We start from the raw sequence: 16,403 nt of genomic DNA, 5'->3' as shown, positions 1-16,403 counted from the left end.
TTGATGGTACATTCGCAACCGTTCCTCTGGAATTCACACAAATGTACTCTATCAACGGATCCATTCCATATCAGAATCACGACGCAGTTGTATTCATGCAGAACATGCAGGGGTGAGTGAAATAGCTTGGGACTGCTTGGGACCGTTGTTCTGGTACTGAGTGAGCCAAAAATAATAATGATTTTCTTCGGGACCCAGTAGTCTTAGAGTTACCTCTATGGTTGTACCAACCGGTGGAAACTAAAGATTTTAAATTGGCTCACTACTTGACTAGCCTATTGGTCCCAAGCAAATCGATTAACGTACCCGTCGAAATTCTAGTACAAAACTATGTTTGTTTTGATTCGCTATGAAAGTTTGGCAGATAAAATGAGGGGTTCGTGGATTTTCCTATGTTTCGAGCGGTGCATCGATTAACTTGGAACCGAAGACAGTACCAGAGCTGAGCCAAAAAGTTGAGAACTTTTCTTCGGGACCTTCTGGTCTTAGAGTTACCTCTATGGTTGTACCCCTTGTATTTATGCTTCTGAAAAACAAAACACAAGAGACTTACACATGCGCATTTGAAGCATTACTGGAAGTATGTCAGGAAGCACAGATTGAACTACGTCCGAAGTTCATCATCTCTGATTTTGAGAAAGCAGTTATTAATGTAATGAAGGATATCTTTCCGGATGCAGAATGTTATTTGTGCTACTTTCACTTTGCACAAAATTTAATCAAACAGCTGAACTTCCGGGCACTGAAAACTATGTATTCCAATGATATGGATGTATACATGGCTATTAAACGCCTACAGGTTAGTATTAAGTAATCGCTGGGTGAATGCAGATTATTGTTTTTGTTTTTTAGGCACTATCATTTCTACCGTTTTCAAGAATTGCAGGAGCATTCGAGTGCATCAAGGCCAATATGCCGGTAAAACTAGCTGGCTTCCTTGAATATTTCAATGTTACATACGTTTCAGGACGAAACAGCAACAATAGGCCGATGTTTCATCCTGCCCTCTGGTCGAATCACAAAGTGGTGAAGGAGCAACTGCCTTTAACGACCAATTCACTCGAAGCTTGGCATAGGCGCTGGACAGAGGTTGTTGGATGCAACCATTTATCATTTACCAGAATAATCCTGGAATTGCGAACCGAGCAGCAGGCAATTGAAGGACGGATTCTGCGCATATTGCAAGGCGACGTTCAACAAGGATCACGAAACCATCTGGAAAAGATCAAAGAAATATGCTTGAAAAGTGACGATATCACCGATGTAAACTTTGTTGACAGCGTTGCTCTTTTGTTGTCGTCAAAACAAAAAAGGACTTAAGCAACATTTTTTTTTATTATTGATTTCAGGAACTGCGATGCAACTTTGATAAAAATACGTTTTTCATTCGTAACATTTCATTTTTGATATGCAATAAGAAGGACAAAAATGTTCCAATGTTTTAATATTATTCTTTGACTATAAATTTCAAAGATTTAGTATTTTTGTCAAGATTACAATAAAACATTATTCATGAAAAAAAAAAATTTTTTTTTTGGGTATTAAAAACTATTCCAAGACGCTGCATCTTTTTCACAGCCATTGTAAACAGTATGTCTAGGGGTTTAAATTAAATTGATATTTCTATTCATTCTGAAACGAAACATAAAGTGCAATAACATTAACAGATTGTTTGGATGCGGTTTTCAATAAATTCAGTTTTTGATCAATTTTCGGCCATTTTGGTTTTCGGCCTTTCTGGCTTTCGGCCTTTTCTATTTTCGGCCTTTTGTGGTACCTTAGAACATTTTCGGCCTTTTGTGTTTCGGCCTTTTGTGCTTCGGCCTTTTGTGATTCGGCCTTCTGTACGGGTCCCCATACACTTGTATGCGCAAACCATGAACATGAGCATTATTTGTATAACAAAATAATGAGCACATCCATGGTCACACTTGTATAGTTTTTGATAGTTGTTGTATAGTGCTCACAATTATTATACAATTGCTAATGCTCATAGTTTGTCATCGAAGTGTATCCGCGGCATAACTTAAAAGAAGAGGTTGTAAAGTATGTGTTTGCCACATGCAGGCATGGAAAATCATTTACATTCATTTCATGCATTCATTTACATTGATTTGTTTCTAACTTTTCAGGCCTATTCTGCGCGGCGTGTGAGGTGAGGTGCCACGCTCTCACTTGTGAAGTGACAATTGTCACCTCGGGTGTGGTGACTCTCCGTGCAAATCAAATGGAGAGTCACCTCACCCGAGGTGACATTTATCACTTCACCATCACTTCACTGTCACTTCACCTCACACGCCGCGCAGAATAGCCCTGTTTGTCATAAATAGCATTCCGTGAAATGATGTGTGGAACTTTAGTAGGTTTTGTTATTAGCTGCAACTTTTGCCCATAACTCAAATCTGTATCTCTTATGCATCACGAATTAGAGCGGGCAGAACGAGGGGGACGACTCTATCTACGATGCAAAAAAGTGTTTTGCTGTGGCTAGCTGCACGCACGCTGAGTAGATTGAAAGAAGATTGATGACGATTCATAAGATTTCCTGCAAAAAGTGATGCAAGTAGATGCGACAAATGAAAGAAGATTTTTCGAAGATTGATTCGCTACTGTGAGATTTGTTGAGCATCTAAACTTGAGAATTAGATGTGTCGCCCCCCTCGGGGCAGAACTTGTTACTGTTTTTCAGTGAATGTAAAATACATTCACTAAAAAACAGTAGTGGATTCTGTTCGCTCTGGTTCGTCATGCATAAGAGATATGGATTTGAGTTGTTATCAAAAGTTGTAGTTAATAACAAAACCTACAAAAGCTTTATACATTATTTTGCGGAATTCTTTTGATAAAAAAAGTTAGGGGCAAATGAATGTAAATGAATGCACGAAATGAATGCAAATGATTTTCCATGCCTGGCCACATGTAACCTGTCAATTTCGCTTTCAGAATGTCACAATCAGCGATTTTATGATTCGTGAGCGTTCACTCAGAGTGAGCGCTCGCAAGTCGTGAAATCGCTGATTGTGACATTCTGAAAGCGAAATTGACAGGTTACATGTGGCAAACACTTGCCTTTTAACCTCTTTTTGTATCTAACAAGTAAAAAATATCATCTAATGATTCCAAAATTCCGAAAATCATTTTTTATAGCAAATGAGTGGAAGCAAGTCTGCTTGCAAGTACACTAGCACCAACAATCAATTCGAAACTAACGAGGGGTGCGTTGATTTTCCTTTGTTTTGAGGGGTGCATCGATTAGCTTGGGACCGAAGATAGTACGTTTCTTTGGGACCTTCTGGTCTTACAGTTACCTCCATGCTAGCACCGCGTAGTGAGAAAATTATGAAACTGTCTATTTACCATCCGCTCATAGGCACCAACTTAGGGGGTGGATAGTAGGTTGGCAAGGCACTTTTGCCTCCCCAATAATTTTCAGATTCTTATATAAATTCAGTGGCGCCAACTTGAGTTGAACATTGGGGGGACAAAATCAATTTTTACGTGTAGTTTACATGAAAATCTGAAAATTATTAGGGTGCAAAGTGCTTTATCCCCTCCCCCTTTAGTTGACAACTATGCATCCGTTAGACCTTGTTCATCACAATAAAATTCTCGAACACAGATGGTTTGAATTTCAAGATACAGTTTATACATCTAGTAAACATGCAAACTACCACCACGTAGTGATAAAATTGAAAAAAGGCATTGGACACCTGTATAACTTTCCAGAAGACAGCAACTTTGTAGATAATCAATATCTCACAATAAATCTTATACACCTACATGTACGCTAGTGCCTCATAGTGGAATAATTCTGAACTAATTGTCCACCATCCAACAAAAATGTCCACCATCCGAAATGTCTTGGCCTCAAGAACATCTTTGTCGAAGACGCAAACTTCTTAGATTGTCGCCAGAGATGAACCAACCAATGGCTGAAAGTCTCTTTAATAAAGAAAGATAAGATCTTAGATTGTCAGGATCTCGAGATACAGCTTATACAGGAAGCTCACATGTACACTAGCGCCACGTAGTGAGAAAATTCTGATCTAATCCCAACATCCGGAAGGTCTTGACCTACTGAATAATTTTCCCGCAGATAGTGACCTTCTATATGGATATTTCACGTCGGAATCAATGTAGTGAAATTCTATATGGACATGTATCACTTTTCCTCGCAACGAAATGGCCATTGTAAGATGTAGAGGGATTTACGTATTCTCGTTAATCTAAGTAGTGCCGGGCCTCCATTAGAAATTTCTCAGCGCATATATAACGTGTTTATTTATATTTATCTGCTGCATGCTATTCTATCTATTCCAATCCAAAGAATTGCCCAAAACGGTTTCAAACCGTTTTTATAACGCTCCAAACTTCTCAGGTGAGTGTGACTATTGTCGACAGCCTCTGTTTCTTCGGCAACCCTTGTATTCTGATGACGTTTCTGCAAAAAACCTAAGTTGTTAAAAATGGCTTATGTTCCACTTTCGCTCGCAACGGTTCATATGAGAGAAACCATTGTAAAAGGTTACCGCTAACCCCAAGCCTTTGTAACTTGTCAATCGCAATCGCATGATTCAACTTAGGGTTGATGCATATATTATGTCACGCTCTAGGGGGGAGGGGTCTAAGATTTTGTGACAAGCAATGGATTAGGTATAGGAAAAACGTCATGATAGGGGGGCGGGCGGTTGGGTAAATTTCTCCTCGATTTAGCGTGACATAATTAATGCATGGGCCCTTATCGGAGGCTGGTTACAAGTCGGTGTAAATATTATGTCTGACAAGTCGCACTAAATTTTGATGTAATTAATTTGAGATCCATACAGACCAAATCATTAAAATCGCGTAAAAATAGAATAGAAATTTCTACAGAAAATGATTTCTGTTTGTCACAGCTTTGTTGTTTTCTAAGTGTTTATTAATGGTGGCGCAGTTTGAAATTGAAAGTCTGGGATACACATCGTATCAGGATGAAAGATTTATTACTTTCTATATACCTTACAATGTTACTTGTATTTGTTTTTGTGACATCTTTCACTTTTCGAAATTACAATACTCAAGGTTCAACATCGACATTTGCTTAGTTATCTTCTCTTCGAAACGAAGTCACTTCTCTTGTGAGGGCACACGTACTGCCTCTCATGATCAGAAATTTCTTTGGCGACCACGTTTATTTCCAATGAAATTAAGTCTTCTTCTTCTGAAATCCATTATTGGATTGATTCATTGCTTTCATAAGTACAAATTCTTAAGTTTATTGTAACTCCTGAATGCCAGCATATTTTTGTTCTCCTACGGTTATGTATTGATCATTTCCAAAAATGAGAGATGGTTTTTTTTTCTCCAAGCATAAGCAAACAATTTTCCAAGCACTCTTCTTTTGTCCACCTAGCTCAATCAGATCAAAGTGACCAAAGCTTCGCGTGGCTTCGTTTTACAGAAGTTTTCACAAAAACGCACTTCAGCTCTGAGAACAACTTTTTTTTGGGTTCCATGGAAAATGCCTTCTTAGCATGTTTATTTTTTTGGTTTTGTTTGTTTTTTTTTGTTTCATCTTTTTCCACTTGACCTCTTTTTTATTTAATTGTAAGTATCACCCTTAATATAAGTAATCAATAATTCTAATATAAATTTTACGTTTCCTGCTCGACTACGGATGTTCACGGGCACTCAATGTTCTACACATTTATTATCGGTAAGCATTTTTTAAATACTTTTTGTTTGTATGTGTACGAGTTGATCTATGCTTAAGTATTAGTGGAACCTACTTCGCTCTTTCTAATAAGCTGCTAATAATAGAAAATGAGAAATCATAATTTTAAATAAAAATGAGAAATTCGATTTGTTACGCTCTAAATTGGTATTGGGAAGCAACGCACGTGCTGCTGGATTTTGCATCTTGAACGAAGAATACATCTCAATGCGGGAAAGAAAAATAACGGGATGGCTTCGGATTCTGCGTTCTCTTAACACACATCACGTCCTATAAGGATTATCTAGGAGTGTCTACACGTTAGAGCACTAATAAGCCAACATTTAATTCAACATTTCGATTTCGATCGAGTTCACATGTTTAACACATTTATTAACATTTTTCTGTTGCAGTATCACTACCGCCCACACGGTACGTCTAGAACGTCGACGATGGGTGGACATCAATGTTATTTTCTACCGGATTTCATTTGATGAAATTGGACACAGTAAAAATTAAACCAGCGTTTTTCGGTCTACTGCTAGTGGGTGGTTTAGCGAAAAGCTACGCAGCGGTGAGTGAATTAAATAAAAATGAAATTGAAAATAGTTAAAATTGGCAACACAGCATAAAACATGTAAGCAAAACAGTGGAAAAAGCCATGATTGATTTTTAGATCCAGATGATTTTAAGCAAAAGTGAGCGTTTGCATTCGGTTGCACAAAATTGACAGCGTATTTTACTGATTGAGTCGAAACAAGTGCAGTTCATTTGATTGTTTTTGTTGTTTTGTTCAACATCGATTTTATTTTGTTCTAATTTTGTGGTTGTCACTTGTTTTATTGAGATTTACACTTAAAAATAATTATTGTGTTTATCATTGTAACTATTCTCAATTATACTTAATCATCGAGATAAACTATATTTATTTCCATAAGCTCCATCAAAATGAAGTACAACTAAAAGCATTGTTTGTTCCATAAAAGGAAACCAGGACAAAAAAAACATCAAGTTTTTCATTTAGTACTTTACAAAAAATAACCTTACAAAATCTTTATTCTTCAGACTGTTATGCGTTTCCTTCTAAAACAAATTATAAATAAAACTTTTACAAAACTCATTCACCCATAAAACGCTCTCAAAACTCTGACGTGAAACGAAATCCATAATAGGATCTAAGACAATTATCCAACCAAATAACAACTGTGTTGAAGAAGCAGTTTCCTTCCTAGACGTTATTTTCTGTTCCCCAAGTATTCTCGTCGTTTCACAGCACCATGGCGCACAGTGCGTACATGAAGCCTGCACTGAGCAGACCAGCCACCGGTACGGTTACAACCCAGGCGTACACTATATTCCGGAAGAGACCCCAGTCAACGGCTTTCTGTTGCCCTGTGGCATAGTGATGGTGCTCGTGCGGATTTCGCAGCTTCATCTCCTTTTCCTCGTCCGGTGAGAGCTTCTTTGGTGCACTGGCCTGCCCGACAAACACAACCGACCCGACCTTACAGTGGGTGGTGGAGATCGGAAGACCGATTTTGGACGCCAACAGCACCGTAAAGGCGGCACCGATTTCGATGGTGAAGCCACTAGAAATAAAAAGAGAATATTAGTACTGTTGAACAGTTGGAAGCTTTTCATTGTTTAGATAAAATGTTAGATTTCAATAAACGCTAATCAGATGTCTCTAGCCATTGCGACGATGCACTTTATGCAGAAATAAAATGATCATAGCCATCGACATTAAAGTTAAAACCCTGAATTAATTCACCTATGGTGAGACCTGACCCTTCTTAGTAATAGAAATTCAGACAAAATTGCTCATATGATGACTCCTCATGTGATTTGAGGTATCGCATGATGGATTTTGAACCAAGTTAGACACTGGCCATTTCTTCAAAAATACCCCGAACATGTCCGAATGTGGCCAGTGTGGAGCTGGGCTCTCCAAATGACTACCATTGAACTGGTTCTAGAATTCTGATATGATTTGAGGTATCGCATGATAGATTTTGACACTAGTCAGAAACTGGCCACTACCCCGGGGGTACCCGGAACATGGTCAGATGGGACCAGACTCGTCCTGGGCACTTCAAAAGACTATCATTGAATTGGTTATTGAATTCTCATGTCATTTGATTTGTCACATGATGGGTTTTATTCGTTTCAGGTCGGATTCAGTTTCATAAAAACCGGAAAATGTACGAAAAATATTGAAAATAATTCTATGGGATCATAATACCTTTCATTTAGACGTGTTTGTGTCCAATTCGGTTCAGTTGTTACTGAGAAACACGACTTATTTGTTTTCTCTTTATTTAGGAGATTCTCAGCGGTAGGCGGGTTCATCTCCGAAAGCCCCTAGGGGGGAGGACCCTAGTAACGTAGTTTAGAATTTTTCGGAACCCTGAGGGGGTTCTCCTGGGAATAGGTGTGCTTAGGGTGTTCCCTTGGTACATGTTGTTTTTACAGAGTTGGTTAACGTTTGTGTTTCGTGGTTGTTCAGCGTGATTGGCGGTTCATAAAAGGGATGGCAGTCGTCGTTGTAAAGGGTAATCAGATAATCGTTGTGTGGTATCCAGTCTAAAGTCAATCGGGTCCGGGTGCGGTGCGTTATTTTGTATAGGGGGTCGGTGATTAACTTGTATCGAACAATCCAGCATTCTTAAGAAAGGTTATTAGAGCAGCTTCCGTGGATGGGTCGTTAGACAGAGCATTACGTATGCAGGGTGTCAATTCAAATTCCATTTTTCAATTCCCGGTTTTTTCCCGGTTATTTAAAAAAATCTCTACCTTAAACACAAAAAAGGCGTTCAAAAATAAACCTTTAGATATAGGGCCTTATTACGGGTGTCACTACACGGTGATAAGGAAGTGATACTCAGAATAAGAGACGTGATTGCCATGCAAATCAAATGGGAATCACTTCACCGTGACGACAAGTGACAAGTTTTCACCGTGAAGTGACATCAGTAATAAGCCCCATAATGATACCAATTTTGTCAGTAGAATTCCTCTACAACATGCAGGACTGGTAGTGGTTATACAATAGTATTGACTACAATAATGAAAAAAGTGACCAAATAGTGACTTTAAAACAATAAAAAAGTGACCAATAGAAACATTTATTGATCGATACGATATTAAAGATATGAATCTAATCTGTCGTTGAATGCGATCCACTTTGACACATATTATAAATTCCCAAGCCACCATGAGCATTTTAAAGCTTTTTTTTGATAAAACAAATGGTTGAAGGATCTTATAAATTTGTTTTCGTAAAATCAGTATTAATTGGATAATTTTTTTTTTTTTGTTAATTTGTAACCTCACACAGTAATCATTTTTCTGCCACGATTTATTGGAAACCAACCGATGAATAAGTTGAATTTAGATTCAGATCGCGAATTAGTTGAATTTCGGGATGTAAAAGATTAAACATAGAAATTTAATAGGAAATCTTGAAATTAAAAAAAAAATGAGTCGCAAGAAAATCGTTCAACGTCTTGGACAAATTCGTCAATTTTAAGACAAGCAATTTTAAAGGTCTCTAATATAGATCAAACATAGACAAATTTTCATATCTCTGGAACCTAGACAAGTGTTCTGGATCGTATCAATAATTATCATTATTCTGGAATGAGGAAATTTTTCGAGAAAAATCTCGATTTTCAAAAAAGTTGTAAGAGTACATTTTAGAGTACTTAGTACTTAGTAATTCGTTATCTTTAATTCAAACCATTTAAGAAAGCGTAGAATAATTAACGATATGTAAGAATGAAAGTTCACAGTCCGAGAAACATTTAATGATTCTAAAATATAGAAAATATTTCATGATTTTAAACTAGAGTTTATCTAAAATCTGGAATTGGAAATTTGCTGATTCCGGACTTTTCGGGGTTTTTCCAGTTGTCTAACCTAGTTTTCCCAGTATATTTGAAACAGTTAAATATAGAAGATGCATCTTCTTATCTAATCTTGGTATCTGGTTAGCACAAAGTGCAGAAATTAATGGTTAATTTATCTATATGTCCACTGTCGAAAATTTGCATGCCAAGCATATTGGAGTTTCCAAGGAGTTTGAGACGGCATGAATCTGATTCTCTATCTTGAAGTAGCTACGTAACAGGATATGTCTCGCTCAGCCTTTATACTAGAACTACTTCACTAGGAAAACTGTTGCAAAAGAATTCAAGCAATATATTCAATCAACCATATGAAATTCTATAAATTTAGCTATTGTAGTAGGAATAACGACAAAATCACCGCTTGATCCGGGCGCGAACAAATTGCGAGTGAGAGAAAATAATAATATGAAAGTTGTAAGCAAGAGAATATAATGATGTATGTGTTATAAGTAACATTACAAGTTTAAAAGTTTAAAGGATGCTTCAAGACCAAATAATGGCTTACAAAACTAATATAAAATTAAAAAAAAATACTTAGGATGAGTATATATGATCTTTCCCGGTGCAATTTAGGTTTTCCCGCATTTTTCCCGGTTTTTTCCCGGTTAATCCGAATTCCCGTTTTTTCTCGGATTTCATGGTTTTCCCGGTTGGATACACACCCTGGCCGTATGTTGTCCGGAATTCCGTTGTGGACCCGGAAGTTATGGAAGCAGGGGCAGTTGACGATCAGGTGTTCGACATTCATTATAGTGTTGCAGGCGTCGCACCACTTCTGAAAAGATATAGCGCTGCCCATATTATAGGTTACTCGGGTGTGTCCAGATCGGAGCCAAGATAGGACCTGTTGTTCCCGTCGACTCGTAGTGTCCTTCCATTTGAAGATGTCGTCCTTTATTTTCCTTAAGAAAGGTCCCCTTTTCGTAACCCACTCTTGGTACCAAGCGTCTCGAAGGGTTTTTTTTTTTCACTCATGTTTTTATGTCTGAACTGGGAGCAGGTGTGGTAGTCATCCGGCCGGTGCGCCCAGTGGCGGCGAGATGGTCCGCTTCGCAGTTACCGCGTATACCACAATGGCCGGGTACCCATACAAATGAGGTGTTCGGTGGTGCGGTCTTTTGTGCTCCTTGGATCCAGGGATGTTTTGATGTTGCTGAATTTAAGGCACATAAAACGCTGGCAGAATCTGTTAGAACGCAAATGGGTTTATCGGAGGGCGTAGTGATGGCTAAGTAGATGGCCGCGGCCTCCACCGAGTAGACGGAGCATTGATCGGGAAGTCGAAAGAATAAACTGTTGAACGTATCTGCTACTCCGTATCCTACTTTTCCCGCAGCCTTGGAGCGGTCCGTGAAGCGGTGTTGAAAATTGGCATACTTAGTTCTGAGTAGCTCCGCTAGGTGGCATAGCGTGAGAGTTGTTCCCTGCCTTAAAGTGCTTGGCAATCGAAAGGTCAACGTGTAGGGTTGGCTCTGTCCATGCTCTGACTCCGATCCAGTGTAACCAGGACACGGGTGTATTTGTTTATAGCACCTCCAATAGTTCAAATTTAGTTCAGCTTTTTAGAATGCTGGGCTAAGGTTTTAAGAATACAAGACTACGAATGTTTTCAGGATCAGGTCATTCAAGTGAGAAAATATTTTGTATTAGGGAAAAAAAATCGTCGCTATTAAAGGCAGCGTCTATTCAATAGCGTTCCCTGCTCAGCCAATAAAGGGAAAGGGATCTCGCAATAAACATAACGCTTTGCCGTTTCAAAATTTCGCTCAAACATTTTGCCAGCCTTATAAGGTGGGCAATGGCCAAATATCAATAAACATTTTGGTGTAAACGTTCAATACCTGGCCGAATAGAATTATTCGGTTCATCACTACTCTGGGTACATAATCTGGCGGATACAATAAATTTCCGGTTGTCAATTTGAGCTGTCACAAAGCGGAACCAAAAACCGCACGAAACCTAGACAAAAACAGCATAACACTTACGTCGAAGGGGTAATCTTTGTGAGATCATTGCCGATTGTCTCGATGACGCGACGTCCCCACAGCCATAGACCGACCGAGATGCCGACACCACCGTACAGCAAAATCGCTAGCGGAGTTTCAGACTTTTGCAGTACCGAGCCTTCCCGGTAGATCATGAAGAGAGCGATCAACGGACCGATTGCGTTGCTAAAAAAAATGCGAATTGATCAGCGGATCAGTTTTTGAAGAACTATATCAAACGACCTACCTCACATCGTTACCACCGTGAGCGAAGCTACCGAATGTTGCCGTAAGTACCTGTAGGAACGAGAACAACTCCGAAACGTCTTCGTTCTCTTCATTCATGGGATGTCGACTTTCTTCGGATCCTTCCTTGCCACCGATTAGTGGAACTTTACTCGAATTTGGCGACAGAGTCGAGCTAATCAGTGTGTGGTCCAGTCCAGCAGCGTTTTCAATTTTGCCCATGTCTTTCGTCAAATCATTTCTGGTACTGTTAAGAATGATGTTCGATGGAAGTGTGTAGTCTGCCATCGGAAGCGTGCTATCACTTTTGGGGCTGGCCGGCGATTTTCCATTTTGGACGATTGGAGATTGGTCTCTGTTAATAGGGAAAGAGATAGGTGTGAATATTTGATACTTTTGAGTTACTGATGTTAACGTCCTGCTTACTTTACACCAGTATTCATCGCAGCAGAATCATGTGACTTTGGGGAAAGATTACTACTGTTTCGGCGATCAAAGTACGAATTAAGCGCCATTCGCCCAGTTCCGTTCATCGTTGACTGGTACTCGTCGATGTAGTTGAGGCTCGTTATTGTTAGATCGGTGTTGTCTAGGCTGGCTTTGTTGGCGGCAAGAAGATTTTCTGCTTTCTGCACAATTTTGGGATCAATTTTGTACGGATTTGGGCTGGTTCCCTTGATGACACTCGGCGATAGATCAATGGACAGTTTCTTGATCAAGCCATTGTGCTGATGTTGCGACGAAAGTGATACCAGTTCAGTTGTTTCGGTGATGGCTGGAAGACCCTTTCCATCGCCAACCAACGAAAGAGGACGCTTCGGACGACGGGGACTTCCATTCGAGGATGAATCGCAATCTGAATCGCCCACGGTGAATTCCGTTCGTCTTTTCGTCTCTTGATTCAGAATCTTTCTCCTCTGCCATGGAACAATAAACAACTGAACCAGTATACCTACAAGTAAGCCTAACGATACGGACCCGACAATTGCTATCCAGGTAGGGATGTTATCCATGTATAGAACTGTAAAAGAATAGTTTTTTTTTAGTACTGTGCTTAGCGCAGAGGATATATCGATAGAAACTTACGCTTGGGCCCGTCATGTACAATACTGAACATGTTAACGGCAAGTGTCACGCCGTAAAAATATGGCAGAGCAAATAGCCCATTTTCCAGGGGATTTTTTGATTGCAGAATGAATTTCCTGATCATCCAGAATAGCAGAACACTCATCAAGCCGCTAAGTACCGGTGAAATGAACCACGATCCAACGATCGTACCAAGGGTGGACCATTTGAGACCCTGCATGCCACGGGCAACTAAACTGAACCCGATTGTCGAGCCAACGATACTGTGCGTACCAGAGATTGGCAGCTTGAAGAAGGTAGCCACCAGAAGCCAAAGGGCGGAACTAGCCAGTGCCGAAAGGCAACCGAGCATGAGTTCTATTTCCGTATCCTTGTACATTTCCACGTCTAGGATACCTTTCCGCATCGTATCCGATACTTTGTACCCTAAAAGAGAAGATTTGTGAATTAAAAAAAACCTTTTATTAATTAAGTAAATTAAGCCTACCTATCAAAACTGCTCCGGAGACTTCGCAGATGGTGGCCAACCAACAGGCCTGTCGAATCGTGAGGACACCGGATCCGACACTCGTACCGAACGAATTGGCGACATCATTCGCACCGATTCCAAACGCCAATACGAAGGCAATCACAAAGCCAAGTATTACCAGCCACAGGATTTCCGGCGAAAAAGGTTCCATTTTGATGCTTTCTTTTTCCGTAGATTTGGAACTGAGAGATTTGTGGTTTTATTCGGGATCAGGGGATAAGTGGAATCTTAACGAGATACGCCGATGTGAAAATAAATACTCGCTTTATGCAATAGAACACGTGGTAGGAGTATGAGATATAGAGCTTAAGTAGCTTGCTATCAAGTACCAAGGAGAGGTTTCAGAGCGATACCAACTTTCTTATTCTCTTCTTTAGGTTCCAACACGCCTTTGTTTTATCAATATGATCAATCTCAAACACGATACAATAGAGTGCACTCACGAAAACAAATGTGTAGTATCGTGTGTTTTCGTTTTTGTTTTTAACAAACCGAAGTACTTATGCTTAAGCACTACGCTAGCGAAGAGTACTCGTTAAAATTGTAATATTAAAATTATTAATTATTTATATTAATTCTTATGAGTGTACTTTTTATAATAATTAAATAAAAAAGTGGCTTTGCAAAAAAAGACAAACGATTATGAAAAACCGATGTAAAGTAACTGATATTGTACCTAAAAAACGTTAAAATTAGTAAATTCTATTGGTGACCTCCTCGAACACGGGGTGGACAAAGGCTTTACTAACTAGCGTTTTAATTTGACAATATCGGGTAAGCAGAGTTTTGTAAAAACAGCCATCGTTTCAGGGGGTTTAGGTTTGTTGAAGAAAAAAGCTGGTCAGCGTTCGCTTTCCTTTTCGGTTCAGAACTACGCGATTGGAGAAGGTTAAAAAGTTAAGGTACCTGATGTGAGAAACAACACGCGGACCTGGAGGAACCCCAGGCAGTTATGTGTGCGGGAGAGTTTCTACGATAAAAACTTCCCAAAACGAAAGCTAGGACTAGGGCAAACTATTCGTAGCTATACAATTTAGGTCGATAAAATTCCACAAAATCAAGGGTTAAGGAACTGATAAATCTCTCTCTCTCTCTCTCTCTCTCACGTCGATAAAATCGAAGTACAACTCTCTGCCGTGTATCAGCAGGCCAAGTCTGGTTGAAATCAAACGAAAATACTGAACCGCTACTCTTAAATCTTCAATCCAAAACCAAACTCGAGTAAGGTGTGTTGCTGTGGATGTCTTTACAAACGTTGCGTTGAATTACGGGCTCGAACCGGTCAAAGCGGTTGTTCCATATAACGTATCCTGGGCGAAATCGGACAGCTCGTGTCAGTAGTGGTTTTGATCATGTCTGCAATTAAAAAAAACAGAGAAAGAACGAGTTTTTTTAGCCTATTTTCATTAAGGAACTATTGTTTATAGTAAATTAATAAATGTAAAATATTTTAGCCAGAATAAATTTAAAAAATCCTCGTCAAAGTCATCAGAACTACAAACGGTATAGCAACCTCAGACTGGCGAAGACGAATCCAACAGACCCAAACGGACTGTCAAAATGTGGAGCCAAACGGACAACCGTTTCGATTGTGGAGAGTATCGACACTAAGCAATATTTAACAAAAAAAAATCAAAGATTTGTGTCCTATGTTTTCAAGGCTCTGGTAACAATAATGTTTATTTCAGTGTTGACAAAATCATCAATCAAATGATATTTTTACGCGCTCATACGCTCTCAACATCACGCGTGATATTGGAACAACATATCATGCTTGATATCGATTTTACAAGCTCCTTTGATATTGAGAGACTATTCACAACATGTAATAATTAAGCTGAGAGCTGACTCGACACAAAAATGTTTCTGTTGCACATCGTTTTCTTAGAATGATAAAATACACACTTAGATTATTTTATCTAAATCTGTGAAATTTTACCCAAATCTCAACAACTGAACGTTCGGTAAACAGTGCGGTGATTTTTGACAGATTTTCCGAACGTTCAGCTGTTGAGATTTCGGTAAAATTTCACAGATTTCGGGGAAATAACCTTAGTGCGTATAGTTTACTATCTCTCTTTACTCTTCACCGATGGCAGACACAAAGTTACAGCTGCCAGCAGTGACGGTGAAACTCAAACATACTACGGATAGATATGAATTTTAGCTGGTGAGTTTTGTTAGCTTGATTTTTGATAGCTACGAATTAACAGCTTGTAATATCATCCGATGTAAGATCTACCACCGATTCCTAGTCCTGACTACTTCAAACTAGGGGATCAGGATTTTTTCAGAAATCAAAGGACACCATCTTAGTCCTTGTTACTTTTTATCCCTTGTTGATAGTGACAAGACTCGGCATTGTCCACCGAGGATGATCTTGAAACAAGGAAAAAATGAGTTTGACAACTGTAAAAACGAGAATGACAGCTGTAAAAAAAATCGAATACTTCATCATTTCTCAATAGTTATGGAGTAATACGGCATGCACTAAACTAAGGGCAAGGGATATACTACAATAGATCAAATTACTGATTGGTATTTCTGGCTTCACCCTATAGAGATCTCCTAGCACAATCTCATGAACACTAAAATGAAACGTTGATATATAAAAAAATAGGAAGAAAAAGAATAAGCATGAAGAAGAACCAAGAAGACACCCGAGATATCATAACTACTTAAAAAGGATTCCTGTGGTCGATTTTGAAACAACCATTGAAACATCTATTTTCCATGACGAATTTCACGCTAACTCGACAAATGGTTGGCAGCACCCTCTCAGATGTCAATGAAACTTTGTAAGTGTATAGATTTCGTCTACTCCAGCAATACTTGTATGCAATACTTATTTTCTTTAAAAAAAATCTAGACCAACATTTGGAAAGGGCAGAACTTTTTTGTCATCATTTTCTTCAAAAAATTATAACTCAATAATGTCAAGTCCTACAAAAATGTTG

General features: G+C 39.0%; 1 protein-coding gene across 3 annotated transcripts in view; it reads right to left on the bottom strand.

The window, feature by feature from the left end:
* Window positions 1-4,954: 4,954 nt before the first annotated feature.
* Window positions 4,955-16,403, bottom strand: part of NaPi-III (Na[+]-dependent inorganic phosphate cotransporter type III) — a 139,677-nt gene continuing 128,228 nt past the window's right edge. For 2 of the 3 annotated variants that reach the window (XM_065237098.1, XM_065237099.1), the window contains exons 2-7: window positions 13,405-14,802; window positions 12,918-13,343; window positions 12,258-12,852; window positions 11,833-12,186; window positions 11,586-11,771; window positions 4,955-7,281 (exon numbers count right to left, since the gene is read on the bottom strand). In XM_065237098.1, coding sequence (XP_065093170.1) covers window positions 6,960-7,281; window positions 11,586-11,771; window positions 11,833-12,186; window positions 12,258-12,852; window positions 12,918-13,343; window positions 13,405-13,597 — 2,076 coding nt within the window. In that variant the 5' untranslated portion in view covers window positions 13,598-14,802 and the 3' untranslated portion in view covers window positions 4,955-6,959. The remainder of the gene's footprint in view (window positions 7,282-11,585; window positions 11,772-11,832; window positions 12,187-12,257; window positions 12,853-12,917; window positions 13,344-13,404; window positions 14,803-16,403) is intronic. The other variant, XR_010518789.1, reaches the window with a different exon arrangement.

This window comes from Ochlerotatus camptorhynchus, unplaced genomic scaffold (genome assembly GCF_037179485.1).
Source record: "Ochlerotatus camptorhynchus isolate MF236.1 unplaced genomic scaffold, CSIRO-AGI_Acam_v1.1 ptg000591l, whole genome shotgun sequence".
Classification (NCBI taxonomy): Eukaryota; Metazoa; Arthropoda; class Insecta; order Diptera; family Culicidae; genus Ochlerotatus; species Ochlerotatus camptorhynchus.
Note: the sequence above shows the minus strand (reverse complement) of the source record. Positions and strands in the feature narration are given on the sequence as shown.